Genomic DNA, 27,747 nt, shown 5'->3' on the forward strand with positions numbered 1-27,747 from the left:
CCGCACCTTACCTCCTACGAGAAGGCGGGATTTCCACATCACTTTCATTTTGCTACAGATGAGCGGGTTCTACCAGTGGTGATATGTGCTAACGCTGGGGACATTAATGGAGTGAGTGGATTCTAATATAAGATCATCTTGGATCTGGGAGATAACTGCTAGAAAAAAAATACTAAAACTTAAGTGCACACACTATACCCCACTTCTGCCCTAGATCTGCCCAAGCAACATGCCCCAGGCTGCCCTCATCCAAGAGCAATGACCAACACCCTATGCATCAAAATGCTGGGGTTGCCGGTGGCTCAGTAGTGGAGTGCTTACCTGGCATGCACGAGGCACAGGGTTCAATCTTCAGCACCACATAAAAAAATAATAATCATATGGTATTGTTTCCATCTGCAACTAAGAAGAAATTGTTAAAAAATCCTGCCTGGCTCCACAAGAAACATTTAACAAGAGTTACTCCATCTTGGTCTTCCCAAAAACCCGATAAAAATAAGTGCTCCCAGGCTCTTCAATTTAATGAAGAAAATGCAGAGCCCAGAGAGAAATGACTTAAAATGTAAAATGTAAGGTTGAGGTTTTAACCCCAAGCCTTCATTGCCGCAGTCTGGCTGGGCACAATTCAGGAGCCACTTGTCAAAGGAAACAAACTTTATTTTTAGAACCACACACCACACCACACAGCTCCTCAGGAAAACCCTCAGAGCCCAACTGCCACCACCGGCTTCCCACAAGCCTCTCAACCTCCCCCCCTCCTCCTGCTCTTGAGGCCAATTGGCTGGGTCACGTGGGCGGAGCCAAAAAAAGTCCCCCAGTGAGCATCTCCGGGGTCTGAAAGGGCGGGGAAACAGCCCAATGAGCATCACCACAGAGGAGCCAATCAGCTGGCAGCTGGAAGTTTGCTGGGGCCCCTTCAGCTGTGGCTCTCAACATCTCCCCCTCTCTGTTTAAACAACAAGCATGTGGCTTAGGGACCGTGCCTGCCTTAGGTTGTCCAATAGTACATATGGTCCTTACCCGTTATCAGATGAGCTGACCTCAAGGCATCAGCCTCCTGTCTTAGGTTGGTACCATTGCAATTGGATCTTACCCGTCATTGACTACCGGTCCAGCATACAGCCACACCTGTGGAGAGGTCTTTGTACCAGCGGGGGGGTGAGGTTCTTTGACTCACCTCTGTTGGCCCCCAAATTTTAGCTGAACGACCATCACAAGCAGAAGGGAGGATGATACACCAAGCCATTGACGGCTCCTTTTGGAAAAATTGTACCACCAATGACACCAACAGCAAAAATACCCTAACACTATCACAAGTCGCTGCACCAACAGATAGTTCACAATGCATACAAGTGAGTTCACAATGCATACAAGTGATACATAGTCCAGGCAAGTTGTGCAAGCAGTTCAGTGATGGCTATTGCAGAAGCTGTAGATTGGTTTTATCTTTGTCTTCACCAGCACTGGGATGAAGATAGGAATTCTGGCAATAATGGCTAAAGAAAAAATTATGTAACATTCCAGAAGGCACTAAAAGAAAACAATTTTCTGAACAATTTACATTATCTTGAACATAATTATTAAATATAATGAAAAGGAAAGGTGAAAGTAAACAAACAAATCTGTTAACCTTCTTTTTTGTTCACATATTAAAACAATCCTCAACAGCTGTTTACCCAATTTAAATTAAACCATTTAAATCATGAAAAAAAAAATTTTGGATCCATTTTTTCATGAGCGCTCATCATATATGATATATGGACATATGTTCATACAAACATACAACACAAAACACAAGTATGCACACATAATATAATACATACAACACATAACATAATAGTAAAGGCCTTATAACTTTTTACAGGTGAAATCTCCACTGCAATGTTTAAAAACTCTATAGTCAAAAAATAGAACTGATCAGCAAAACATTAACGTAGGTCTGTATGAGCTCAANGGTCCCTTTCCTAACAACATATCTAGATTTCTCTGAGGATAACCAGCTGCTGCATTTCGCCTAGCTGTCTCCATGCAAAATTCCTCATTGGCAACCTTCCATAACAGGTATTGCCCTCTATTTAGCACAGCTTTACACATACTAGCCCAATCTGCTGGTGTCATGTTCAAGTTGGTAATGGATTCGACCATGTTTACAGTGAAGGGTGCTTGAGGACCATAGGTTGTTACAGCCTCTTTTAGCTGCTTCACTGTTTTGAAATCTAAAACATGGTGAATTTGCTGCCCTCCTGCTTGTTCAAATACAGAGCATGCTGATCTTTGAGGTCCTGTCTCAGGATCCCATCTATCAACTACGGGTGTTGGGGGCCTCCCAGCATATGGAGGTGGCGCTGTTGGTTGGACACTTACGCCCTCTGGTGATAGAAAGGTGTTAGTAGCAGTCTCCTGTTGTAACTTTTCCCCTGATGGCTTTTTCTGCTCTAAACTTTCTTCCTCTGTCTGACTAGCTCCAGAGACCTTCTCTTTTACTTGAATATTTCTACTATAACTATAATACAACCCAACAAGATGACGCCAAACAAAGCTGAGACAGAATGAAACAAAATTGGAACAACAAAAAATCATTATAATAGCCTTTCTATCCTCCTGAAATGTCCATCTGCCCTTTCTCCCTATCTGTTCGTCAGATGTGAGCGGTTTTTCTTCCATCTCACTCATCTCCAGGGACAGGCAACTTAAAACAAAAGCGAAACAAAACAAAAGAAGAATCTTAAAATGGCTACCCATCCTCTCGCCCTGCCCTCAGGGGCGAGCAGTTTACCTTATCACTTACCCTCAGTCGCTCCCCGTGCGGCCCACCAAATGCCGCAGTCTGGCTGGGCACAATTCAGGAGCCACTTGTCAAAGGAAACGAACTTTATTTTTAGAACCACACACGCCAAACAAAACCGCTCCTCAGGAAAAACCCTCAGAGCCCAACTGCCACCACCGGCTTCCCACAAGCCTCTCCACTTCCCCGACTCCTCCTGCTCTTGAGGCCGATTGGCTGGGTCGTGTGGGCGGAGCCAAAAAAGAGTCCCCCAATGAGCATCTCCGTGGTCTGAAAGGCGGGGAAACAGCCCAGTGAGCATCACCACAGAGGAGCCAATCAGTTGGCAGCTAGAAGTTTGCCGGGGCCGCTGTGAGCCAATCATCAGCTGGCAGCTGGAAGTTTGCTGGGGCCCCTTCGGCTGTGGCTCTCAACACTTCATGCTGGATCCTTTTGCATAGATCACCAATGAGATTCCCCCCAAATCACTCTACTGATCCTCATGTGCCCCTATCAAAAAATGAGCAAGTCTGTTCATATAAAAACAAATGCTCACAGCAGCATTATTGATACTTGTCAACAGGAAGGAAGGACGTGCACCAACAGAGGAAGGACCCAACGTGCACCAATAGAAGAATGAGTAAGAAAATATGAAGTGTCCACACAGTAGAATATTACACAGCTAAGAAAAGGAAGCAAGCACTGATGCAGGCTGCGAGGTGAATAGAACCTGCAAACAGCATGCTAAGAGAAAGGAGCCAGACACAAAGGCCACATGTCGTGACTCCTCTAGATAAACATCCAGAAGAGGCAAATTTAAGAGAAAGCAAGCAGAGTGATGGTGGCCAGAGCTGGAGGTAGAGGGGGTCGGGGGAGTGACGGATGAGCCCTGATGGAACGGGGTTTCTTGGGGTGAAGAGAGTGTTCTAATATCGATCGGGGTGTCAGAGGCACAGGCTGGGGATGCACTGAGCTGAGCCCCTGGAATGTGTGAACCCCGTGGCATGTGAAGTACACTCCCACCCACGGTTACGGATATAAGCACTACGTCATCCTCCGGAGGAACACAGTGCAACCAGCGCTCGCTGAGAGGCGCGAGTGAGGTGCCTGGTTCACTATCACTAATGATGGTCACGGCAGCAACGAGGTCTGGTTGATGCTGCAAGCAGGGGAGACAGCCAGGCACGGTGCAAAGGACCCACGAGAACAGCAGCCAGACACCATCTTCATTTTGTCACTTAACAGGTGTCAGAAAGCCCTGGGGGTTCTCACCCAGGTTGGTGCCAATGTTCAGGTAAAACGTAACTCTGTCACCTCAGCCACCCCGATCCCTCTTGCACCCAGATCCCCGCGGAGCACCGCGGCCCAGCGCCCAGGCCTCCATTCCCCTGACACCCAGTGTCTGTAAACCAGGTTCACAAGTTTGTGACCCAACAGGTGCAGAGTGACTTGGGGATACTTACAGGAGGAGTGCCTGACTGACCAGACAGTTTGAGAGAGCGGGCAGCTGTTTGCGGGTCCATCTCTGCTGAACTGACCAACAGGCAGAAAATCCTTTGGTCTCAGGGGCTGTTAGGCAGCTGTCTGGCACTGTGACAAAATACCTGAGACAAGCAACTCAGCTGGAGGGAAGGTTCAATTTGGCTCACCATCGGGAGGCTTGGGTCCAGGTCAGCTGTCTCTGGTGCTTCTGAGCCTGTGGTGAGGAGGTCCTCAAGTCTGGGAGCCATAGTAGAGCCAGCCGCTCACTTCCTGGTGGCCCTTAGTGACCTCACGCCTTTCAGCTAGGCCATGCCCTTTAAAAGTCCCCACCTCCCAGTGCAGGCTCCTGTCCAAACCACAGGCTGCCTCTGGCTGAGCACACTTCCCCAGAGTCCCATCCACTGGCCTGCCCTGAAGCTCCAGTCGAGGCGTTTGTCCTCCCTTCTCTGGAGCATGCGCAGCCATCATCTGGGCACTGGGTCCTGACGGGGTACCCAGCGTCTGCTTTTGAGTCTCACCTGCTGCTGGTGGTGAGAGTCCAGGAGCATCTCTTGGGTGACTGCAGTCTGTTCTGTCCTGAGTAGAAAAGAATCAAAAATGGAGCAGGGCGCAGTGGCACACACCGGTAATCCCAGAGGCTCCAGAGGCTGAGGCAGGAGGATGGAGAGTCCAAAGCCAGCCTCAGTAACTCAGCAAGGTCCTAGGCAACTCAGCAAGACCCTGTCTCTAAGTAAAAATAAAAAGGGCTGAGGATGTGGCTCCATGGTTAAGCCCCCCACCGGGTTCAATCCCCAGTACCAAAAACTGAAAAATATAAAAGGGTTCTCTGGCGGGAAGGGGGGGGCAGGAATTCAAGCAGAACCATCCTGTTTCCCAGCAGCTTTGGAGCCCTCAGAGCAAGAGGAGAGCAGCTCTAAACACGGGGCTGAGGAAGCCGGGATCCTCCATGATTTCCATGGGCACCGCAGACGGAGTCGGGGTGTAACCCTGCCCTGCTGATCCTCAGGAATCATGGCCATCTGCCCCGAAGATGTCCTGCTCAATACAGAAAACAGGCTCCTCCAGGAGAAGGGAGGGCTGTCCAGAGTGGGGGAACCTCACACTTCCACTCCTTGCTGAAAAGAGAGAGGGAAGGGCCTGAAATGAGATTGGCCAACCTCAGGAGGTCAAGACGCCAAACGTGGCCACGTAGCGGGGGAACGGAGTCTTCTCTGGAATTCTGCGCCACCCTCCTCGGGAGGCTGTTTACAAACACTGGCCGTCTTAAGACTTAACTACTGTCCAGTGACTTATGGGGTCCTCACAGCAGTTACACTCACAAAGGTACTCAGCCTCTCCCCTCTGAGCACTGCCCACAGCTTGGCTCTTAGGGCCTTACAGGAAACAGCCTATTTTTATAGGGAAGTGGTTAAATGAATGAAGAGGCCACCAAATCCTTGAGGGTGTTTTCCTTTTGAGTTTTAGAGTTTTGCTCCAACGATTTTGCAGCAGTTGTCAGAAACCTGGGGTAGGTCAGGTGCTTCACTGTCCGTCACTGAGAAGCTGGACATCCCACAAACTGATTTTCAGCAAATTGGCTTTTAGCAAATTGGTCGTTTGGTAAAGTGGTCATTAAGCAAATGGGTCATTTGGCGAAGAGGTCATTTAGTAAATCGGCTTTCAACGACTTGCCCTCTGAGAATTCTCTACAGTGAGCACTTTCTGGGGCTAAAATGTACATTTCATTTCCATATTTAATATTCACTCACGCTCGGATGGGAAACTTCCCAGGGACCCAGGAGCAGCCAGAACAGCCTCTTAAGAACTAGATGATTTAAAACCCTCTGATTTTTTTACACAGGATCAGAGACTGAGGGCGCCTGCTCTCCAAAACACAGCAATTGGACTCGGTGTCAATCTGGGAGGTCTCAGGGTCCTGTTTATCGCTAGTGTGACATACACAGTCATTCACCGGAAGAAGGAGTGAGTGGTCTTTGGGTTTCCTGTGGTTGATCCTTGTGCTTTGCAATAGCCGACGGCCAACTGCTTCCTGCAGCCACCGAGCATCGGGCATGTTGAGAACCCAGAACGAGGGCAGCTTCCTGGACCTGCAACCTGCACAGTTCCACTGGGGCCAGGGCTCACATCATCTGCTGCCACCATTTTTAAATGCCTGGTTGGGTAGCAAAGGTGTGCACTTTTACTCTGCACTGAGTCCCAGAAGATGGGTAGCCATCGCATTAGCTTCGTAGGGCTCCTGTAACAAAGCACTACAACCCGGGTGGCTTAAACAAGAGTGAGTCATCATTGCACAGACCTGTAGACGGGAAGTCCAAAGCCAGGTGTCAGCGGGGTCGTGCTCCCTGGATCCCCTGGGTCCTTCCCACTTCATCGGGCCTCGGGTGCTTGCCTGCAGTCCTTGGTGCTCTTTGGCTTGTGGCGGCATCACTCCAGTCTGTCTCTAAGGTCACGTGGACATCTTCCCCTGTGTCTTTGATTTTCTGTGGCACATTTCTCTCTCCTAAGGACGCCAGATGATGGATTCAGGGCCTCCTCTAATCTAGTACGACTGCATCCGAACTTGATTCCATCTCCCAACTGTATTCCTTATTACACCCGCCCTGACCAGCAGGATGCTAGAAACAGCCTAAGGAAAGTCGAAACATTACTTAACCTTAAATTCCATTACAGAGTCCACGTTTAATGTAATTTATATTTGAACCATAAAATTTTTCTGTAAGTTGAAACATGCCCTATAAATGTCTGCACCCCCTGAAGCAACATTTTAAAAAGAAATCAACTGGCTCTTTTTTACAGAACCCATTAGCCATAGGAGAGAGAAAGAAAAGACCTCAATGTACTGATTGAACTACCATGCCCACAGCATCATTTCTCAAAGGCCACCATTCCATATAGCTAAAATGCATTAGGTTATTATTACTGCATTATAGAAAGCCTCAAATCCGGAACTTGAATCTTTCATCTGGTTTGTGTACACGCTCCCCCTTGCATCAGGGCAGGACCTCATAGATAAGGCCTTATCCTACTCTCCAGATCAACACCACCTGAACGTCACTTACACCTGAACACACCACACTGCATGGCGAGACCTAAAAGATTAAGGGGTAAAGTTCCTTTACCCCAGATTTAGATCTAAGACATGTCCCTCCTGAGAGCCTACACTCCAAGATAAGACGTCTTCTCCATGCGCAGGTCAGACCTGTGACCAAGTAGGGTCCTTCCTCAATCTGCTCCTGTCTGGCATCAGGAAAGGCTGGATTTATTCATATTGGAGGAGTGCACCCCACAGGACTATCGTGGCATTTGGTTCCACAGAGAAATGGTGATTAATAACTAATATGCATGTTCAGAGAATGAGCCCACGTTTATGAGTGCACCTAACCATTCCTGTTGGTGTGCACTGTCTACTAAGGCAAGACAGCAAGAGCCAGCCAGGGTCCTTGCCCCAGCTCTCAAGCCAGCCTTCCTTAAAGACCCAGCCTGCTCCCAGCACATCAGTGTCTCAGGCCACGGCCTCACAACGCTGCAACTGAGGATCTGTGCAGCATCTCGGACTCACAAACTCTTCATTCTGGGTAAAAACACAGCAATAACCATGGTCCACTGTCTTTATTCAAATCAGCAGTGTTCAGGAAATAAAAGATGAACTTTTGTTTTTGGTTTTTGTTGTTGTTGGTCCAGAGAGGAACAACAGATAGAGCTAATACTTGCATTCAATTAAAATTAATTCCCCTCTCTAGTTCGAAAAGCTGATCAGAGCTCAAGTATTTCTCATCCGAAGGAGATAATAAGGCTTAATCTGTCCCCTCATCTACCTTCTGCAAGTATATTCAACAAATTAAAGCTCGGAACTCTTCCAAATGGAGTTTTTTTGAGCGATTTGCTAAGGTAAACATGTTAGACCTTGAACACGGAGCAAACTGCAAGAGCTGTGCCTGTGAGCTGCTAGCTGTCCCGCCTTGAACGGGTTAGGGTTCATTATTCCTCTGCAAACCACTCCCAGAAGCCAGCTCCCACCCTTCCTTCAGACCCCTTTCCCTGCAAGATCCAAACCCTGCCGAAAGCCCTCTGAGTCCTGTGTGCTCACTCCGAGGCCTGCGAGAGGACTGATGAGGTGGCCACCTCCCGCCCCGACCGAGGCCCTGCGCCCCCGCCCTGGGAGGGCACGACCCACACCTGGATTTTCCCAGTTACAGCCCCAGTGCCTGACAGAGCCACGCATGCAGTGGGCGCTTAGTAGCGTTTGGTGGACAAAAAACTTGTTGGGTGACAGATCCAAAGGCTAGGACAGGAGTGCGGGGTGCTTCTGCTGCGCCGGGAGAGGCGGCCTGATGGGCAGGGTGCTATGCGAAGAGAGGGCGGCCCGGCGCCCCGCACGCGCCCGCTCCTCTGTCCCCCACNGGCCCTCGGCCTCGCCCTAAGCCCACCATGTGGGCGGGGCCGTCCCCGCCTCACGCACTCCAAGCCCCGCCCCTGGGTGCCCCTGGCCACGCCCCTAGGGCCGTCTCTCGGACCCGAGCCTCGCCTGGCCCCGCCCCGGAGTCGCCCTGGCCCCGCCCCTAACCCCGCCTCCGGCCGACTGGGCCCCGCTTCCGCCCGGTCTCCCGGCAACGCCGGCCCCGCCCCGCCATGGAGCCCGAGGAGAGCGCGGAGACCGCGCGCTTGCTGCAGAGTTTCGAGCGCCGCTTCCTGGCGGCGCGCACGCTGCGCTCCTTCCCCTGGCAGGTGGGCGCGGGGCGCGGGGAGACGGCGGGGCGCGACTCGGCCCCGGCGGGGTGGAGCCGGCCCGGGCCTCTGCCCCCAGCCTGCGGGCCGCTCCGCCGGGCGGAGGGAGGCGGGCTCCTCCCGGCTCGCGGAGGACCTCCAGGGTCGCGGGCGGTGCCCGACCAGTTTCCTGCTGTCTCATGCCGTCGGCCACCTGGGAGTGCTGCCCTCGCGCCTCCGGGAAGGTGGGCGTCCTCTGCAGGAGCCGCGCTCTCCGGCGCGCGGGCCTGGTCGCAGGACCCCACCCGCGGTGGCCTCCGCGGTGTCGAGCAAGGGACAACTCCCGCAGCTTAGGCCAAGAGACCAAGGGGCGGCCTCCCGCGTTCTGGGCCTGTGAGCGGTCCGGCTGCCCACAGAGGGGCTTAGTGGACCCGCCTCGTAGATAATCGTGTGCACTGAGCTCACTGGAGTGAGTCAGTTTGGATAGCCATTCCTCCGGGCCTGCCGTCAGATGGAGTGGTGGCCAGTCTCCTGTGTTATTTCATCAACATAAAACATTTAGCACTCAGATCATTTCCGGTGAGGAGGGACGTGTACATTTTTTAAGCCAAAATTGAAAGCCTAACAGCATCCGTAGGTCCCCATTCACGTGGAGAGTAATTGTTCGCAAACCGTGTTAGATACTTACTTGGGCTCACCCCCAACATCCATGCGGTGGGGCCTCTTATTGTCGTTCAGTTTGAGCAAAGGCTTCATGAAGAAAAGAAAAGAATGCGGTACATGAGAGGCAGGCCAGAGAGACACCTGAACCCTGACCTAACCCCCAGTGCACCGTGTGACCATGGAAAAGTGACTACATCTCTCGGTGCCATAGTTTTAGTTAGTAAAATGGGGGATATAATGATACCAACCATATATTATTTTGTATTCAGAATCACTTGAGTACCAAAGCCCTTGAAGCAATGCTTAGATTATGGTAAATGCACACAAGTGTTACCTGGTGTTTTTATTCAGCATCCAAATGTTTTTTGAATGCTTTCTATGAGCCAGGGGTCAGCAGTACACATTAGACATGAGGACCTGCTCAGATGAGAGAGCCCGAGGATAAATAAACAACTAGTAAGAAGCAGCCAGGAGATGAGAGTGGCCAGAAAGCCAATAGAACAGGAAAATGGAGAACTGGGAGGAGGATTCATCAAAGTAGGGGACTCAGGGGAGGCCTCCCCAAATATCATCATTTGACCTGGGCCCTGAACGGTGACGCAGTGGACAGTAAGAAGGCTCAAGGAATGTCCTGTGTTGGGACCACCTGAGCACAGATGGGGCAGGGTGGTGGGAGATGGAGTCAGAGCAGCCAGGCCCGGAGGGCCTTTTAGGGCATGGCCAGGGGCCCTGGGGTTACCGAGGCTGGCGGAAGCCATCTGCCTGACTGAAGCCTGAGCTCACTGGTGGGCTTGAGTCCCTGGAGAAAGAGGACAGCATGACTGGACCTGGCATCTGCACATTCTGAATCTCATTTTAACTCAGATGTCAGGTCCCAGACAAGCCCATCCAACCTGAAGCCATGGCTTTCCAGTTCGGCTGTGGAGCTGCTCTGTGACCCAGGTGACCACTGAACAGCCGGGGCTAATGGGAACCAAGAGTCAGCCCCTGACATTTTCTGTGACTCATCCGGGTGTGACCTCTGACATCTGAAGGTCAGGCCTTAGCCTCATGGCTTCCATTTCCAAGTGACTCCAGGTCCCAGGGGAGAGATCACTTAGTGCTTTGCCAGCATGTTCTACTGCATGTTTAATGTTCCCACGAAAATGCCCTTGAGATTTCTCTTTCCCCTCCAAATAGAGCCTAGAAGAGAAACTAAGGACGTCATCAGATTCCGAGCTGCTGCTGGATATTCTGCAGAAGGTAAGAACCCCAGGATCACTGGGCACATATCGGGACAGAAGAGCCACAAGTGCACACGTACCCTTAGAAAACACCATGTTCAAAGAACACAGCCATCCAGCGCTGCACGTCCTGTCAGAGCCTCGACGGCTCTGGCTCCTTTGTTTTCTTGCTTGAAGACATCAGAATAGGGCTGGGGTGTAGCTCAGTGGCAAAGCGTCTGCCTTGCATTCGCAAAGCCCTGGGTTCCACCCCCAGTTCCAAAAAAGACAAAAAAAAGAACCCCACCAAAAGACATCAGAATATGCAAAACTCTGCTCGAGAGGAGGGAAGCTGGGGGATGTTTTTAAACCATCCGCAGTGAAAACAGACCTGACAGGTACAGGGACAGCCCCCAGCAAATGGTAGTTGCTCAGAGACTTTCTTCTTTGCATTTAAAGCAAAGTAAAGACCCCGTCTTACCAACTCCTGTGTCTCACACACATGCAGGGACCCTTGCTCTGCTGAAGTGGTGTTTGGACTCTGAAGTGCATCTCCACACAGGGTAGAGGTGTGCCCCACCCTGACCCTGGCCATGTGGGTCAAGGACAGTTCACAAACTTCTCAGGGGTCATGAGGCTTCTCAAAGGCCAAAGTTAGAGTCTCCCTTTCTGGAAAGACATATCTGAAACATATGTTCTGCATACAAATTCGGGGGTGACACAGACATTCACCCCCAACAACAAAACCCATCCAAGGAGCCCAGGTCAGAAATTCCTGTGCTGGGGGTGAGTGTGGGAAAGACGAAGCCAGAGCAGGGGAAGACCTTGAGGGTGGTGCAGTGGTTGGGGCTTTGTTCGCTTCCACCCAGTGTCACACCTACAGGCAGTAGAGCATAAACAAACAGCTGCTTTAAAAGCCTACTATGGGGCCAAGGGCAGCTGAGTGCTAGAGCACTTGCCCAGCATTTGCGAGCCCTGGGTTCAGTTCCTAGCAAAGCAAAGGAAAAAACCTACTGTGGTTGTCCATTAAATCGAATAAATCAATCTTAACATGGATCTCCTGGAAAGCCCCTAGGGCTTGTGTGAGTATCCTGTGGCCCTTGTGAAGCTCTGGGTCCCTCCTCGCAGCAGCCCTGCCTCTCCCCCAGGCCCACTTCCCCACCTGCCTTTCCCCAAGCGCCAGTCGCTTCCTGCTCCTTCCCACAGTGCCAGCTGTGCTGCCTGGAATTGTACAGGCTGCTGCTGCTCCTCCTGCTCCTGCCTTCTCGAGGCTGCCTCTGAGGCATCAGCCCAGAGAACCTTCCTCCGCCTACCCTGGTCCAGGCTTCGCCCTGGCCTCTTCCCTCTTTGGTCTCCAGGCCTGCTGCTTGGCTAGGACTCTCCCTCCAGGAGCACAGGTGCCCGGGTCTGGTTCACACTGCTGTACTCTCGCCTCTTCTGTGAAGCCAGAAAATCTGACCACTGTCGTCCCTTCAGACTCCAGTTCTTACTGGTTACCCTGGAAGGAAGGGACCCAGTCACTGTGCCTGTGTCCTGCCCAGAGTGGGTGTTAGAAACCTCACTTGTGTGACTAGGGTAGGAGCATTTTTAGGAGAGAGCTTAAATCTTCAGGCTCAGTCTTGCAGGTGCCTGCGGTACATCTTGCCATAACCCTGTGTCCCTGCACACCCTTGTCAAGGCAGTGGGTAACTGGGCTCACCCTCTAATTGCCTGAAGCTCACAGGACACTTAATACAGGGTGTCTCCAGCAACCAACCTTTTTTTTTTTTTTTCTTTTTTCATAGACAGTGAAACATCCTGTGTGTATAAGGCACCCACCGTCAGTGAAGTACACCCAGAGCTTCCTCTTGGAGCTCATCAAAAAGGTCAGTGGTGGGCAGTGTCTCCTGTAACCAGACCACAAGTGGAACTAGGCTGGCTGTGCAGAGGGGGCTCCCCGCCAGGGCTTTGCCTCTTGGAGCTCACATCCCTCCCTGCTCTTCATACCTGCTAGGCAGGGGCCTCCTGGACAGTGGGCTGCCAGCAGGATTTGCTCAATAGGCAAAGCTGGGCATTTCTCCCTCACCTGCTTGCAGGGTCTTGGCAGCAGCTGTGTCTCCTCTGGGCCCCTCCCACCAGGCAGGTCCTCATCCTGCCAGGCAGCCCTGGCCCTAAGTGCTGGAAGCCCCTCCTCCCTCCATCCTGCCCGTGTGGCAGGCTCCGACAGCGCCCTGCCCTTGCCAGCCCTGGGTGGCCCGCCAGCCTCTGTTGGAAGTGCCTTCAGAGCTGGTTCCTCACTGAATTCTCCCCATTGAGCTGAGGGGCTTCCTGACGGGCACAGGATGTGTGCCCATCGGCTCAGTGCTCGACAGCATTAGAAGCGGTTCCTCCACAGCAGTAGCACACGCCTCAGCTGCCACCAACTGACAGGGCCACACCTCACTGAGCTTAGCACACAAGTAACCCTTGCTTCTCATCACCCCTGTCCCCAGGCCTCCTCACATGGTGCTTCTCTGGTGGTCTCAGCACCTCCTGAAGTGTGTCTGCCCTCCAGCGGACCCTGCGCTGACCTGGGAAGCCCGGGCCTGGGGTTGCCACTGGGAAGCAGCTTGGAAGCCACGCTGCCCTGTGGGCACCTTACTGTGGCTTCTGCTGCACTCCCTTCAGATCTCCTCCATGTGAAAATGGCAGAGCTTCCTCTCAGTGGGATTTGCTCTCCTAGACTGTGCCACCCTCACTCTGCACCTTGCTACCCACATACTAGATGTTCTCTATTAAGTCATTTCACTCCAAATCTCCTAACTTAGGTGCAGGTCCCGTCTAACGCAGCCGCAGGTTGGCGCAGAGGCAAACAGAATCTGGAGTTATTTCTGAGGGTCACACTGATCCCCTCCACTGAAGCTGTCACTCTTTCCCCCACAGCACGAGGTTGTCCACGCAGAGCCTTTGGACGAGCTGTACGAGGCACTGGCAGAGGTCCTGACCACAGAGGAGCCCACCCAGTGCCACCGAAGCTATGTGCTGGTAGGAGATGTGCACAGGCCAAACAGCTGTGCTCCAGGGGGTGACAGCAGGGCTCGGCACAGGGTTGATCCTGACCCCTCAGCTCTGCAACCTCCTTTGCCTCGCCCAAAACCAAGCACTCCAATAAACAACAGAACCTGTCTCAGGCAGCCACTCAGTTACTCGTTAGCAAGGACCTGGTGTCCAGCCTTCAGTTCACACCTGACTGTGTGGACCTCACAGGACAGCAGTCTCTACAGCAGTCTCTTCTCACTCTACTGCCACCACCGTCACTGGCCCGACTGCCCCTCCTATTGTCATATGGAAACCCCTTCTGCACACAATAGCCAGAAGGAGGTTGGGGTTGCTTCACTGGTTTGCTTTAAGCTGCTATTATAAAACAGCTACAGAAAACCACACGCAAGAAATACAGAGCTTATAGAGTCACTGCACGGCAGCAGCCACAGTGACCGCCACTCTGGTGGTGGGACAGAACCCTGGCAGCAGCCCCTGAGGCCCTCCACCTGACCCAGCCAGTCCCAGCACCAGTAACCGCCATCCTGCCTGTTGGTCATGTCCCTGAGTTTGTGTACCTCACTCTGCTATGGGCCCGCAGACACCAGCATTAGTCCTGTCCATTAACTGGGCACAACCCAAGGTCTCCCTCCCACACTCTATCCTTGCCACCCCTCTGCTGAATGGCCCTGGCCGTCAGAGCTGGGCCTGGGGGCACCTGTGGGGGCGTCCAGCCAGCCCCTCCACTTCCCGCATGCTGACTGGCCCCGAGCTGCACCACGGTTGCTGTGTGGGAAGTTTCTTTTCCCTTGCCGGGTGGTGGCTGTGGTGTGGCCGCCACTGTGACTTAACACTAGCACCGTGTCCAGATGGCTGGCTTCATTCCCCCCCGCCCCGTCTCTTCGTGCAGCCTTCAGGAGATTCAGTCACCCTCTCGGAGAGCACAGCCATCGTTTCCCATGGCACCACGGGCCTGGTCACGTGGGATGCAGCCCTCTACCTCGCAGAGTGGGCCATAGAGAACCCAGCAGCCTTCAGGCACAGGTGACCGCAGGCACAGGGCAGGCACCAGGCGGGTTGGCCCTGGCACAGACTGACAGGCTCCCTTTCACCCACCCAGGACTGTGCTAGAGCTGGGCAGTGGCGCTGGCCTCACAGGTGTGGTCATCTGCAAGACATGCCACCCCCGAGCATACATCTTCAGTGACTGTCACAGCCGTGTCCTCAAGCAGCTCCGAGGAAACGTGCTTCTCAACGGCCTCCCGCTGGAGCCGGAGGCCACGGCTGACTCAGAGAGCCCCCTGGTGACGGTGGCCCAGCTGGACTGGGATGAGGCAGCGGTCCCTCAGCTATCCGCCTTCCAGCCAGACATTGTCATCGCAGCAGGTAAGCCCGGGCCAGCCCCGCCAGCGCTCTGCTGAGGGCTAGGGAGCAGGGTGCTGCAGGTGGGGAGCAGGGGCGCCCGGGCCTCCGGGAGGCATCAGAGCACCCGGAGCCCCTTCCAGGTGCTGCCGCTGGGGTGGTTCCATCAGGAGTGCCCTGGCTGTCCACCAGGGCTTGAGCTGAGCAGAAGAGCCCTCTGCCAGGCTCGCCCTGCAGAGGACGCCCAGGAGGCCTCAGTTACCATGCAGTTCCTCCATTCAGGGGGGCTGCACACGAGCCCACATGCTGTGCCCCTCAGAGATGCTGCCACTCAGAGATGCTGCCACTTCACTGCCAGGCATCCAGTGCTCTGAGCACCATGCCCCAGGTCTTCAGACGGGAGAGCCAGCCATGGCAGCCCTTGGTCATTCCAGGGCCACAGCAGTCTCCCGCCTGTCACCAGCACCCAGTCCCACACCAGGCCTTGAGGGGGATCCCAGGGCAGTCGGGGAACAAGAGCTGAGCAGCCCCACCTGTCAGTGCCGGCTGTCTTCTCTGTGCAGGGTTGTCCTGGGGATTCACTGCCACCACCATGCTGGGCGACCTGCCTGTCTCTGTCTACACCTCTCTGCATGGGTCCAGGCCCCAGGCCTTCCGAGGCCACAGGAAGAGGCTAACCACTTCTGGTACAAGGACAGTGTCCTTAAGAGAAGGCAGAGTGGTTAGGCCACCAAAGGCCCTACGTCCCCTTTCCGACTTGACATCATGCCCACTACAGCTGTCAGGTTAGAGCTCAGGACACAGAAGCCCAAAGCAGAGCCCAGACAGCGTCACTAAGCAAGCAGCCTCTGAACAGGCACAGCCGGCATTCCCAGCAGTACTCCCACGAGGCCAGGGAGTCTCCGCTGGCTAGTGTCCTGAGGGTTTTCCTGTCACCTGAGCAATCTTTCTGCAGAACAGCATAGATCTAATCTAACAGCCACTGCAGGCCCTCAGCCTTCCCCAGGTTCAGCAGCAGCCTGGCCATGCCGCTTGGTTCTGAGTCCTGAGGCCCCTGAGTAACCAGAGCTCTGCATCACAGACGTGCTGTACTGCCCAGAAGTGACCCTCGCACTGGTTGGGGTCCTGCAGAGGCTCTCTGCCTGCCAGAGGGACCAGGTTCCTGACGTCTATGTGGCCTGCACCATGCGCAACCCAGAGACCTGGCAGCTGTTCACCACCGAGCTAGGTGAGTCCCCCAGGCCACAGGCCACCAAGCTATTCCCGTGAGGGATCAAGGGAGGCAGAAACCAGGGAAGTAAGAGAATGGAGCCCTGGGAAAAGCCAGGAAGCCCCGTCCCACACACCAGGCCTGGGCACTCAGGCCAAGACAGTCCAACACAGTGACCCCAGAGGTCGGAGACCACAGCCCTACTGTGTGCTTCAGGCAGGTTCCATAAGCCTTAGGGCCTCATTCCCTGTAAAATGCAGGCAGAGAGATGCCAGCTGGGTTCTGAACCGCATGACAACTGAGTGTCAGCTCAAGGCAGTCCCACTTCCACCCTCGTGGAGCAGGACTGTCACTTGTCCCCCCATCTGCACCATGGAGAGGCAGCCTGAACACACTGAGGACAGTACCTGGCACGCAGAGCCCTCAGCAGTGTGGCAGCCATGGTCATGGGCACCCAGTGCAAGTAAGAGAAGGACCTGGCTGCAGAGGTGGCCTAGGGACTGCTGTTCCAAGCCTCGGGTAATGCCCTGTGGGCCAGCATGGGTCAGCCTAGACCTTGTCTCAGCTGTGAAGACACTGGGCAGACTCCAGTTTCCGTGGACTCAGCCAGATCACCCAGCCTGTGTCCCCCTGCCACTTCCCCACAGCCCCAGCATGCCAGGCCCAGCCAGAGCATTCCACACAAAAGCTGGTGCAGGGGGGACCATCTACCAACTGCCCCCCCAGCAAGGCCCCTCCTAGGAGCTGTCCAGACTCCCCTGCCCAACCTCTGTGCAGAAAGACACGCAGATGCCCCTCCACGAGCAGGAAGACAGGAGCACTCAGTACTGGGGGAGGCTGTGCAGCCCCAAGAGAGCAAGGAAGACACCTCTAATGTGTTTCAAGTGAAAGCAGCAAAGTGCCAATCGGCACACAGCACAAGCCCCACTGTGGTAGTTTGTCATTTGGTTTTTGGGAATTGCAGATTGAACCCAGAGATGCTATACCACCAAGCCACACCCCAGCTGTTTTTTAAGACAGGGTCTGAGTTGCCCAGGCCAGCCTCAAACTTGCGCTCCTCGTGCCTTAGCCTCCTGAATACCTGGGATTACAGGTGTGCACCACCACACCTGGGCTTGTTATTTTATATATCTTATTGCCTAGGGAATTTCTAGAACATACACCAAAAATTATTATACTTAGATGACAGAATTACAGATTTCCTTATTTCACTTTATAAATAGTGACTTTTCGCTTATAACTATGACTAAGAAGCCACCTGGCTCGCAGCGCCAGCCACCCTGCTCTCGAAGACAACGCGCCTCTTCTGGCCCGTGTGAGGAGTGGTGCTGGTAGAGCAGCCAGGCAGACGTGGGGTCAGTCAGCTCCCCCCACCCTCGCAGACTGATGTGCACGTGTGCAGTGACAGGGAACCCAGAGTGCCTGGAGGTAGCCTGGGCACCTGGGTGAGCCCGGGGGGCCATGAGCCAAGGAAAACAGACACAGCCCCAGGCCCAGCGCTGCCGTCCTGAGGTGTGTGCTCTGTTGCAGGCCGGGCCGCGATCCGCTGGGAAGCAGTGCCTCCTCACAGCCAGAAACTGTTCCCCTATGAAGAGCACTCGGAGATGGCAGTCCTGAGACTCATGCTGTAGCTTCGCCATTTGCAGCAGTGGGAAGAGCTTTCACAGAGAAAGCTGATAAAACTTCCTTTGGACTTGAGGGAAGAATGCCACATGCCAAGTCGGGAAACAAACTATCCTGACGGAGTAAGACTGAGTGTGGGTGCCCCTCTGTCCTCAGCTCTGGTTTGTAAGGGAATCCCCATCTGCCCAAAACCAGGCTTTGGCTCAAAAGCAAGAACTACCTTCATAAAAAATAAAACATCTTTAACAAATAGGGCTCCACAGCTGGGCGCTCACCCCAGAGGCCGCAGGAACCCAGATGAGGAGCGTGACGGGCAGAAGCTGGGAGGATGAAGAGGGGACAGGAGGTGCCAGGAGAGCAGCACGCTCAGACAGAAGACAAGACAGGTTCTGCGTGCCTAAGAAACCAGGAAGAGCCAGCTTCCCGTCAGTCCCCAGCCGTCCTTCTGGCTTGACCACTGGGGTCACTACATAAAAGCCCGGGTGGCTGCGGGGCAGCAGGCAGGGACAGGGAAGAACAGGCAGTGTCTCTCCGTCCCCAGGATGGTGCACCACCCCTCAACTGATCAGGGACGTTGGCCTTGGGCCTGCAGGGTCACGTGTCCATGACCAAAGGGAGCACAGTCCGCTGCCAGCTCTCGTCCCATCGAAGCTGCTCCGACTCCCGAAGATTCTTCCGAAACTGGTTTAGTTTTCCAGCAGGATCAGGAAACTTTGAGAAAAGCATCTACAGAACAGTGAAGACCAGAACTGAGCCCATGGTGGCACCCACCCATGCCAGCCCTCCCTGAGCCTGCCAGCTGCAGGCTGCTCACCCAGCAGCACCCATCCCCTACTTGTCCCTCCCCAGGGCTATCCCCCACTTTCCCACACCTGTGCCCTGGAGCACATGTGGCCTAGTGTCCTGCACAGGGCACAGTCCCACCTGACTGCTAGGAGGGAGGCAGATGATCCCGGGTTCTGGCTTTACCCAAATGTTCCCGAGGGGACTGGCACCCTACAGCTGCAGACCCGATCCAGCCCACCTGACTTTGTAAACAGTTGCTCTGGAGCTCAACCCTCTGTGTACAGATGGTCTGCAGCTGTTCACAAAGCAGTTCCCCTGAACATGACAAGGCCTAGATCCTACCTAGACCTGTTCAGGGAAAGCTGTTCACCTTCCAAGAATGACAGTGGTTAACTTCTGTAAGGAGAAACAGTGTCCCCTGCAGAACCACCACGTCCCAGGCGGCACACAAACCCTCACCTCGTCTGCTCCTCCCCACGTGGCAGCACGGTTCCCACCTTCTAAGGTGCAGCCTCCATATCCCCAAAGACAGGCAAGCAGGCCCTGACTCCACCACCCACTGCCTCCCTCAGCCTTCCCTCCAGAGCCCCGCACCCGCCAGGTCCTGTGGGCGGGCAGGGAGCAGAGCTAGCTCAGTGTTGTGCCCCCGGCCTGCTCAGGGGACACCTACCTGCAGTTGAGCTGCCAGCGCCTCCGCATCCTCAAAGACCAGGCCGTTCTCCCCGTGCTTCACAAGCTCATGCAGGCTGCAGAGACAACCAGGGGAGGCCTGAGACCCAGCCGCGGTGCCCAGCGGTGCCCAGCTGGCCCACCCCACTCGGGCGAGGCTGGGGGCAGGGGCAGGGTTTGGCCTCAGCCTGTTCTGACACAGAGCTTCAGAAGGAAGTGGGAGGACACATCTCAATGCCAGGCAGATGTGGAGGAGGCCCCAGGGGAGGTGCTCTTGGGTGTCACACGCCCTCCGAGGACCATGTACTCAAGGACCATTTCCTATGCTCCATGCCCAAGAACCAGGGTACAGGCAAGGCCCTGGTGCTGGGCTCAGCACATTAGGGACGGGTCACCAGGAGGTCTGTTCCCAAGAGACCCAGCTTAGCTCACAGAGGGTCTGGCCCCTGAACTTCCCATCCAGAGGCTGGTCCCCACAGAGGCGAGGACCTGGCCCACGCAGGGCCACTGCCTCCAGGACCTGGTCTGGAGCTGCCCTTTCCAGCACCCACCTTGGCCAGGGAGAGAGGGGTCACAGAATTACACTCCCTGCAGTAATCCCACCCCAGCTACGAGAGCTCAGCCAAGGGACGAGGAGGAGGAGGAGGGGAGGGAGAGAACCACGTAAAGCAGGTGGCGATTGCAGCCACATTCCTTACTGTGAGCGAGACTGAGGGGAAGGAGGGCGAATGCTCAAGATTCGGTGCTTTATTCAGCATGAGCCCAAACCAAAGCCAACTTGTCATGCCTCAGCATCTGCAGGGGATTCATTCCCAGAGCCCCTCCCCCAGGTGCCCCAGCTCCTTCTGTGAAATGGTGTGGTATCTGTATCCTGCACGGATCTCATACTCTAAGTCCCCTCCAGGTTGCTTGGACACCTAAAGCAATGCAAGCCACGTGAACAGTCATTACACTGTATTGTGCAGGGAATAAGGACAAGAAAAATCTGTATGCTCCGTACAGGCCTCACCACTGCCAACCTAGCTACAATGACCCACGCTTGGTTCCATCCATAGGTACAGAGAGCCAACTGTACTGAGTAGGGCTCAGCCTGACCCCAACAGCCACGGCCCCTCTGAGCCTCCCTGCACTGCACAGGAGCTGGCCCTGACGGGGCACTTCACAGCAGTCCTGGCCACACTGCCCACCCTGTGCAGCTGACCTGAGAATCCGACCCCAGAAGATTGGGTTTCTGCCCCTACCACTTAAAGTTCACGGCACACACAGGCAGGCAGCACCCAAACATGTCCACCACCTTCATGGGCAGGTCCAGGCCACTGGAGGACTTGTGCAGACAGACACCCAGGTCCGCCGACCCTGCGCGGAAGAAGGGGGAGGCAGTCAGGGTTTGGGGAACATATCCTCCCGGAGTGGAAATTAAGAATGTCCCAGAAAACAAGTGGCTTACTCTAGCCAAGTGCCAGGGCGAAGGGCAGAGACATAGCAGGGCTGCCCAATTGCTGGCAGCCATCACCCTGTCTAAAACTGCCACGATCTTAGTGTTTTTATTTACTCTTTGACTTGCTTTTTCTATTTAACCACCATTTACTTTAAAAAGAAGTAGTTATTGTGTGTAGTTATTGTGCAGCGTGGTAGTATTGTGCTCTGGACATGGGGTGAAGGTTGTCCAACAGGGTAAATGTAGTGAACGCAGCCTAGTTATACGTATTCGACCTCAGTTTTTAAAACCCATAATAAAATTTTTTATATAAAAAAATAAACTGTTTAAAGGAATCCACAGCAGATCCAACAAGAAACACTGTAAAAATAAAGCCAAATAAACAACTGACCTCAGCAAGACCACCCACTTGCCATGGGAAAAGAAGGCAGGAGGGACCTTCCAGCACCAGGCCCCGCCCCCTCCTGGAGCAGAGACAGAAGCCTGTTCTGAGACCCAACATGTAGGGAAAGTGGGCCCCACAGCAGCCAGGGCTGGGGACTGAGCACACATGACCCTTGAGCCTGATCAGGCAGGAGGAGCTGGCACAACAGGAAACTCATCTCAGGAGCTCGGCTGGAGTCCCTTGTGGCCACGCAGTCCAGCCTGAGGCCTGTCGATATTAGAGCCTCTGAGCTGGGAATGGCTTTTACATTTCTTAAGTTGTTTCAAAGAAAAAAAAAAAAAGACTATGCCACAGAAGCAACTAAAATCTTCAGTGTCCCTTTTTAGAAGAAGCCTGGGTCATCTTCTGGAGCCCCTCTGTTGCCCTCAGCTCTCACCTAGAAGCAACGGGTAGTCCTCGGCCTCCAGCCACGGCGTGCACACCTTGATGTGCTGGAACTGCTTCTGGCCAATGAGGCGGCTGTAGTGCTCCTTCAGCGGCCCTTTGCCTGCAGAGGACACCCATGGCACTGGACCCATTTTGGTCCCTGCCACACCATTAGCCCCAGAGGTTCCCACTGGGACTCGGCAGCCAGTTCCAGGAAGCTGCACCCCTCAGCAGCCCCAGTCAGGGCCCCAGACCTCTTCCAGAGCTGACCTCAGCACCCTGAGTCCCCACGGGGCATGTGCCCTCATCACCAAGACCCAGCCCTGGCTTGGGGCCAGCTGGCCTGGGGCTGCAAGTGGAGTCCAGGGTCCGAGGGTCCCAGGTGGTACCTGTTATCACACAGACTACAGAAGGAAGGCTGTCTCCGTCAGATGCCCGCTGTTCAAACTCTATTTTAAAAATAAAAGAAACATGAACTGGTGTCCTTTCACATGGGTGGGGGGGGAGGGGTGGGGAGTGGGGAGGGGCTGCTCCCTCAGGGAGGCCACAGAGCTGCCCACATCCCCCTTCCTACTGTCCGCAAGCAGGTCCACCCTGTGGTCCTTGGGGCAGAAGCAGGCTGCAGACCTGCCATGCCCGGCCAGCTGCACGGCCCCTGCCCCAACAAGCCCAGAGCTGCTGACACAGCGGCACCTACCTTCCAATGCTGCCAGCAGGATGGAGAAGTCCTCGTCCTCTGCAAAGACAACAGATCAGGTGTCAGGCCTGTCTCCAGACACCCCCCTCCCGTGGTGGGCCAGAACACAGGCCAGGTCAGACAGACCTGTCCAGCTCGTGCTGCTGACCAGCAGTGCCGGCCGCCTGCAAAGACGTGTCACCACCCCAGTGCGAGCATCCTTCTCCGTGAAGGCCGACCTCTCTATGGCAGGGCCCGAGGGTTCTGAGCTGCAGGAGCAGAGAAAAGGCAGTGAGTCGCTGCAGGAAAGGCCAGGGGTCAGGACAGCCACTCCCTCACAGCAAGGACCACAGGCCCCCAAAGGCTGGCATCCAGGTGACCCTACAGAACCACTGCTGGCGGCTAGGTGCCACAAAACAAGCCACCAGTGCTTGCCCCTGGGCTCACTGCTCCACCCTTCCTCACCATTACAAGGACACTATGCCACCACCAGATGCCACCCCCAGTTACTGAAGAGCACAGACAGGACATGTTGAGAACTACACGGGTCCCCTCCTTAGCCCTGAGGGACACCCAGAAGACACAGAGGTCCACAGACCCCTCACAGGCCCAGGAACCCACTGGCAGGAGGGGAAGGTAGTAGATATCTCCTAAGGAGCCAGAGGCTGGATTCTTCAGGCTTTGTGGGCCCCAGACTCCTGGTGGCGAAACCCGTTCTGCTGCGTGGCTCACCACAGCCACAGACAATGCCAGTCAGACTCAGTTCACAGAAACAGGCAGCAGGTCTCTGCCTCCATCCCCACCCCTGGATCAGGTCTGCAGGAGCGGATGGAAGGGCCAGGGCAGCAGAAAGTGTCAGAGAAGGCAGCAGGACAGACACACCAGGCCCTGAACGGAGAGTATGTGCAGCCCAGCTTCATGAAGAGCTCGTGTTGCAGGTCCAGCGGAGTCTCCTTAAAGAACGAAGCCGGCTTGTCGTAGACAGTCACAGCCCTGCAAGGAGAGGAAGGGGCAGGGCAGACAAAGGTTAAGGAACAGAGAACCCAAAAGGATCCAGAAAAACAAGGGCACTTCGGGAATCCAGGTCTCTATGACAAAAGCTTTAGAATTCCTTGGGAAACAGACGTTCTGACACCAGAACTTCCAGGGATTCTTCCTGGAAGAATTCCAGACACCACACCCCACTTAGCTCCCCAAACCAGCAACTATCTCCAAGGCCCAGGGTACTTCAAAATGCCTTTCCAACATGATACGGTAGACACTGAAGCTCTTGGCCTTTCCTGGGACCCGGCACCACCCACAGGCTGAAAGGTGTCCCAGGCCCTTCGTACTTGATGTGCCAGTTCTCAGCCAGGTCTTCCCGCATTGCATTGGTCACACACAGGTTCAGGTGGGACAGGCGCCCAAAGAGCCTCTCATACCTGCAGGGACGTATGGGGGTCAGGGAGCTAACAGAGAGCCCTGGGCTGGGCCCAGACGCCAGTGTCCACACGACCTGACACCCTCACAGAGAAGAGGCTGCAGAGCTAGGGGCTCACAAACCCACAGGTTTGCACCCCTGAGCTCCCCATGCCCTCTCATCGTCACATCTTCCTAAGTGCTGTCACTGTGCAGCTTAATGCAATCACTTTAAAGGAAGCCACATACCCCTACAGGAGTGGAGATCCAGTATCTTGGGCAAAAAAAGCAGAAATAAAAAGGCTGCATCTCACCACCCCGTGCTACTGCTGCCAGGCTGCAGCTTGCTCTCTGAGTGTACAAAGGAGTTTAGCAAATGCTAGGCATGAAAAACATGCGGACCGCAAACCAAGATGGAAGCCCTGGTCACAGGAGAGAGCTGGAAAGAGGAGCAGCAATTTAGGATTACTGAGCACCACCAGAGAAAGCTCTGGAGTGGGACTGCCTGACAAGAAGGCATCATCATTTACAGCCCAGCCTCCCTGACTTGTAAAAGGACAATGACCACCAGGCACCTCTACTGCGATGTGGTGGAAACCAAATGGAATAAAGTGCATAAAAGGCCCAGCCCGAGGCCTGGCACACAGCAGTGATTATTAGAGCTGCCATAGCTGCTTTCACCACTGGCGATAAACAAGGCCCTCAGGGCAAAGGCTATAGTCCACTACAGCCCGAGGCTGGAAAAACACACCAAAGTGGACATTACAGCGGGGCTCAGCGTAGGACAAGGATTCTCCCTGCTCCAGGTCCAACCTGCTCCCCCGCCTTCGTCCCGCCCACCCTGATGGAGTTTGGGGAAAGCATTCACACCTCACCCAGACTCTCACCACTTGGCCAGCAGAACAAGGGGGTGCTTAGGGCCATGCACCAGGCCCATGATGGAGTAGCCATAGTTGTGCCAATCGATGACCAGTTTGCTCCCACAAAGGCAGCCCACAAACCAGCAGACGGCAATGCTTGGCAGGCCTGGGGGGTTCTAGGAAAGAGAAGCAGACAAAGAGAAGGAAACCCAGACATTCATGGCAGAGCGTCAGTGATCTTCAGAATTCTTGATAACAAATGAGCAGCTCTCTACCACCAACGGAACAGAACTGCAGACTAGAAAAACTCCAAGCTTCTCAAAGAAATACCATTTTCCTGTCAGAATGCAAACTCTGAGGAAGCGCAACATCGGTGGGTGATGGTAAACACAGTGGTGGGGGGGGGGGTCCCCCATCAGTGGGGACCCAGCCAGGATCATACCACAGCATCTTACAAGCACATCAACTTTGAACAAGCAATTCCACTGCCAGCAATGTATTCTAAGGCCCAGTCACAGATGCGTGCTCACTGTGCTCTAGCCATACTATGTGTTCAGGCAAAAAAATCAGGAAGAATCCAGATGTCCCTCAAGATGAAACTAAATAGCTTGCGGTTCATCACATATTGGAAGTGAGTGCAGCCCACTAACAGAAGGTACTTCTGGACTTTAAAAACTGGTAAAGGGAAGAAGTTAAAAGTTTACCTCTAGAACCAAACTGACCACCTCTGTTCAAGTCCTGACTCTATTACTTCCTATCTGTGTGACAGTGGGCTACTTACAGAAATTTTAAGTTTCCTCATCATTATGTACGTGATACCAGAATCCACTTCTTAGGGTTCTTGAGAGGATTAAAGGAGACAGAACCCTAGTGAAACACTTAGATAAGTACGAAATGCAATGTAAGACTCTGGTATGACCAGAAAAATAGCATGGACGGATACCAGAAATAACAGACACATGCTATAGAAGCCTATTTACAGGGTCCTGCCCATGGTTTTATAATGTTTGTGCCCACATAAATGTGCACTTTAACAATTAGTGCATATTTTTTATGTTTGGTGCTGGGAATCAAACCAGCATCTTGCCAATGCTTAGCATGCACCCTACCACTGAGCTATAATGCCAGCCCAATTTGTGCATTTTTAAAAGGGTAGAAAGTGATCTGTTAACAGTTGTTCTCACAGAGGGAGGCAAGCGCTGACACACACCTGAAGAAATATATAGGCTGCTGGTTCCCTCCACATCAACTTCCACAGCAAGTACACTGTCTGAAAAACAACTTTGACTCCATACCGCAGAACCGGGGGCCCAACTGTAAGTCAAAAAAAAAAAAAAATCACTACTGAAGGAGCTCCTGGCCATCTGCAGGTTCCCCACACCCAACCCCGACCAATGTAACGCAACCTGGAGGTGACAGCACCCTACCTGCGGGACTCTGAAGTTCCATCAACTTCACAATCTGTATTCTGTCGCTCTGCAAGAGCTCATGGTGGGGTCTGGAATCTGAAAGAGAATGTCCCCTTTACTGGATGAAGCAATCTAATTTAAAGTCGGGTTTTGGAAAAAGACCTTTTCAAAACCCTTCTCTGTTCCTCAGTAGCCAGAGAATGGGGCCAAATCCAGTCCACTAGAATGGCCAGTGGGAAGTCCCAAATCTTACCCACCTTTACTTAATATGATGCCTGGCACATAGTAAGTACTCAATTAAACTGATCTAGGCTTGGGGTTGGGGGAATCTTCCCACCGCAGAGACATGTCAAGGAAGTCCACTCCACCCGCACTTTCACACAGGGACCTAAAGCAGTGGTGCTGTTTCCACTGTTCCGTGAGATGTGGTGAAGTCAACCTCTGGAATCGTCCACAAGGAGCATAGTGAAGGTGCAGACACCTCCGCCTGCACACAGCTGGACCAGGACAGCTGCACGCAGATGTCACAGAAACCGCAGTCCAGTTCCAGTCTTTCCACTTCACTAGAAGAATCAGACCCTGCGACGGAGTCGCTTACCACAGTCACAACATACGGCAACCAGGAACCGGACTCCTCCAGTCTGAGGACTACCCAAGGGAGCAGTGACAGAAGCGCCGCTCCCACCTCGGCCCCCCAGGGCGCTCGGGGCCGAGGGGACAGACTGGGAGACCAGCCTCCCTCCCAGGCCCCCGGACACTCACTGCAGAACCCCAAGAGGGTCACCGAGAAGCCGCGCTTGGCCAAGGACAGCGCGTGGTACTGCATGCGGGGGCTGCGGCCCACGTCGCCCAGTACCACAACGACCACGTGCTGGGCCGCGCGCCCCCGCCGCCAGCGCTTCCACCCGCCCAGAAGCAGCAGCGGCAGCAGCAGGCACAGCGCCAGGAGAGCCACGCTGGACGGCGCCATCTTGGCCGCTAGGCAGCGGTCATGTGACGGATCCCCCAGGCACGCTTTGCGCAGGCGCCGTCCGAGGCTCGCTCCCTGGAGGCGGGAGGCGAAGAGAGGAGGGGCCGGGAGGGGAGGTGGTTCCCTAAGTGGGTCCCGGGGAACTGCCAAGAAGCCCCTGGGGGCCAAGAGTTAATGGCGCGTACACACCTGCGCGGTTCCCGAACTCTGTATTTCTCCTATCAAAGTAAATCTTTCCTTATGGGGCTCTAGGAACTTTTCTTCAGCGTTCTAGGATAATTTCAAACTACAGTTAGAAGCCAAGCGAGGTGATGCACATTTATAATCTCAGCCACTGGGAAGCTGAGGCAGGAGAATGGCAAGTTCGAGGGCAGCCTCAGCAACTTAGCGAGGCCCTGTCTTGAATTTTTTTTTTTTAAAAAGGGCTATTAAAAAAAAGGGGGGGGGCTAGGGATGAAGCTCAGTGGTAGAGCACTCCTGGGTCCAATCCAGTAGTGGAGGGGGGTAAATGAGACAAGAACTTGCAGGAATCTCATAAGGTGATAATGAGAAAGGAACCAAGTGCTGAAAGTACATAGTGCAGGGTGCTCTCACACCAATCAGTGTTTGCTGTTAGAAGTCAGGAGAGTGAGCCAAAGCAGCTCCATCTGGGGAAACTCATCCAGCAGAAAATGTGTCTCTTTATTTGTCAGGATGTATGTAGTATTTGAAGAAAACCTTTCA

At 54.0% G+C, this 27,747-nt stretch overlaps 2 protein-coding genes and 1 long non-coding RNA gene across 8 annotated transcripts; 1 reads left to right on the forward strand and 2 right to left on the reverse strand.

Moving 5' to 3' along the window:
• Positions 1-3,115: 3,115 nt before the first annotated feature.
• LOC125612303 lies at positions 3,116-16,178 on the reverse strand. 2 transcript variants are annotated; one of them, XR_007342606.1, is made up of 5 exons: positions 15,708-16,178; positions 6,543-6,872; positions 4,765-4,822; positions 4,414-4,525; positions 3,116-4,297 (listed from the first exon to the last, which is right to left on the reverse strand). It is a non-coding gene; the product is annotated as an uncharacterized LOC125612303 (long non-coding RNA). The 2 variants fall into 2 exon arrangements; XR_007342605.1 differs by having other exon boundaries at positions 3,116-4,525.
• On the forward strand, positions 8,822-18,257 carry Eef2kmt (eukaryotic elongation factor 2 lysine methyltransferase). 2 transcript variants are annotated; one of them, XM_015490762.2, is made up of 8 exons: positions 8,822-8,971; positions 10,793-10,855; positions 12,600-12,680; positions 13,717-13,818; positions 14,723-14,856; positions 14,933-15,198; positions 16,256-16,402; positions 17,915-18,257. In XM_015490762.2, the coding sequence occupies exons 1-8, from the start codon at positions 8,876-8,878 to the stop codon at positions 18,013-18,015; spliced, it is 990 nt and encodes a 329-aa protein (XP_015346248.1). In that variant the 5' UTR covers positions 8,822-8,875; the 3' UTR covers positions 18,016-18,257. The 2 variants fall into 2 exon arrangements, with proteins under 2 accessions (XP_015346248.1, XP_048645154.1); XM_048789197.1 differs by lacking the exon at positions 17,915-18,257 and having other exon boundaries at positions 16,181-16,304.
• Alg1 (ALG1 chitobiosyldiphosphodolichol beta-mannosyltransferase) lies at positions 18,233-27,078 on the reverse strand. Of its 4 annotated transcripts, XR_007342602.1 has the most exons (14): positions 26,817-27,078; positions 26,073-26,150; positions 25,856-25,959; positions 24,673-24,821; positions 23,719-23,808; positions 23,270-23,380; positions 22,535-22,656; positions 22,409-22,447; positions 22,101-22,160; positions 21,722-21,832; positions 20,704-20,818; positions 20,161-20,379; positions 19,464-19,539; positions 18,694-18,733 (listed from the first exon to the last, which is right to left on the reverse strand). XR_007342602.1 is itself a non-coding variant. In XM_015490760.2 (13 exons), the coding sequence occupies exons 1-13, from the start codon at positions 27,022-27,024 to the stop codon at positions 18,602-18,604; spliced, it is 1,395 nt and encodes a 464-aa protein (XP_015346246.1). In that variant the 5' UTR covers positions 27,025-27,073; the 3' UTR covers positions 18,233-18,601. The 4 variants fall into 4 exon arrangements, 3 of the variants coding, with proteins under 3 accessions (XP_015346246.1, XP_048645151.1, XP_015346247.1); XM_015490760.2 differs by lacking the exon at positions 20,161-20,379 and having other exon boundaries at positions 18,233-18,733; positions 26,817-27,073; XM_048789194.1 differs by lacking the exons at positions 20,161-20,379; positions 26,817-27,078 and adding an exon at positions 26,653-26,810 and having other exon boundaries at positions 18,233-18,733.
• Positions 27,079-27,747: the final 669 nt, after the last annotated feature.

This window comes from Marmota marmota, unplaced genomic scaffold (assembly GCF_001458135.2).
Source record: "Marmota marmota marmota unplaced genomic scaffold, marMar, whole genome shotgun sequence".
Classification (NCBI taxonomy): Eukaryota; Metazoa; Chordata; class Mammalia; order Rodentia; family Sciuridae; genus Marmota; species Marmota marmota.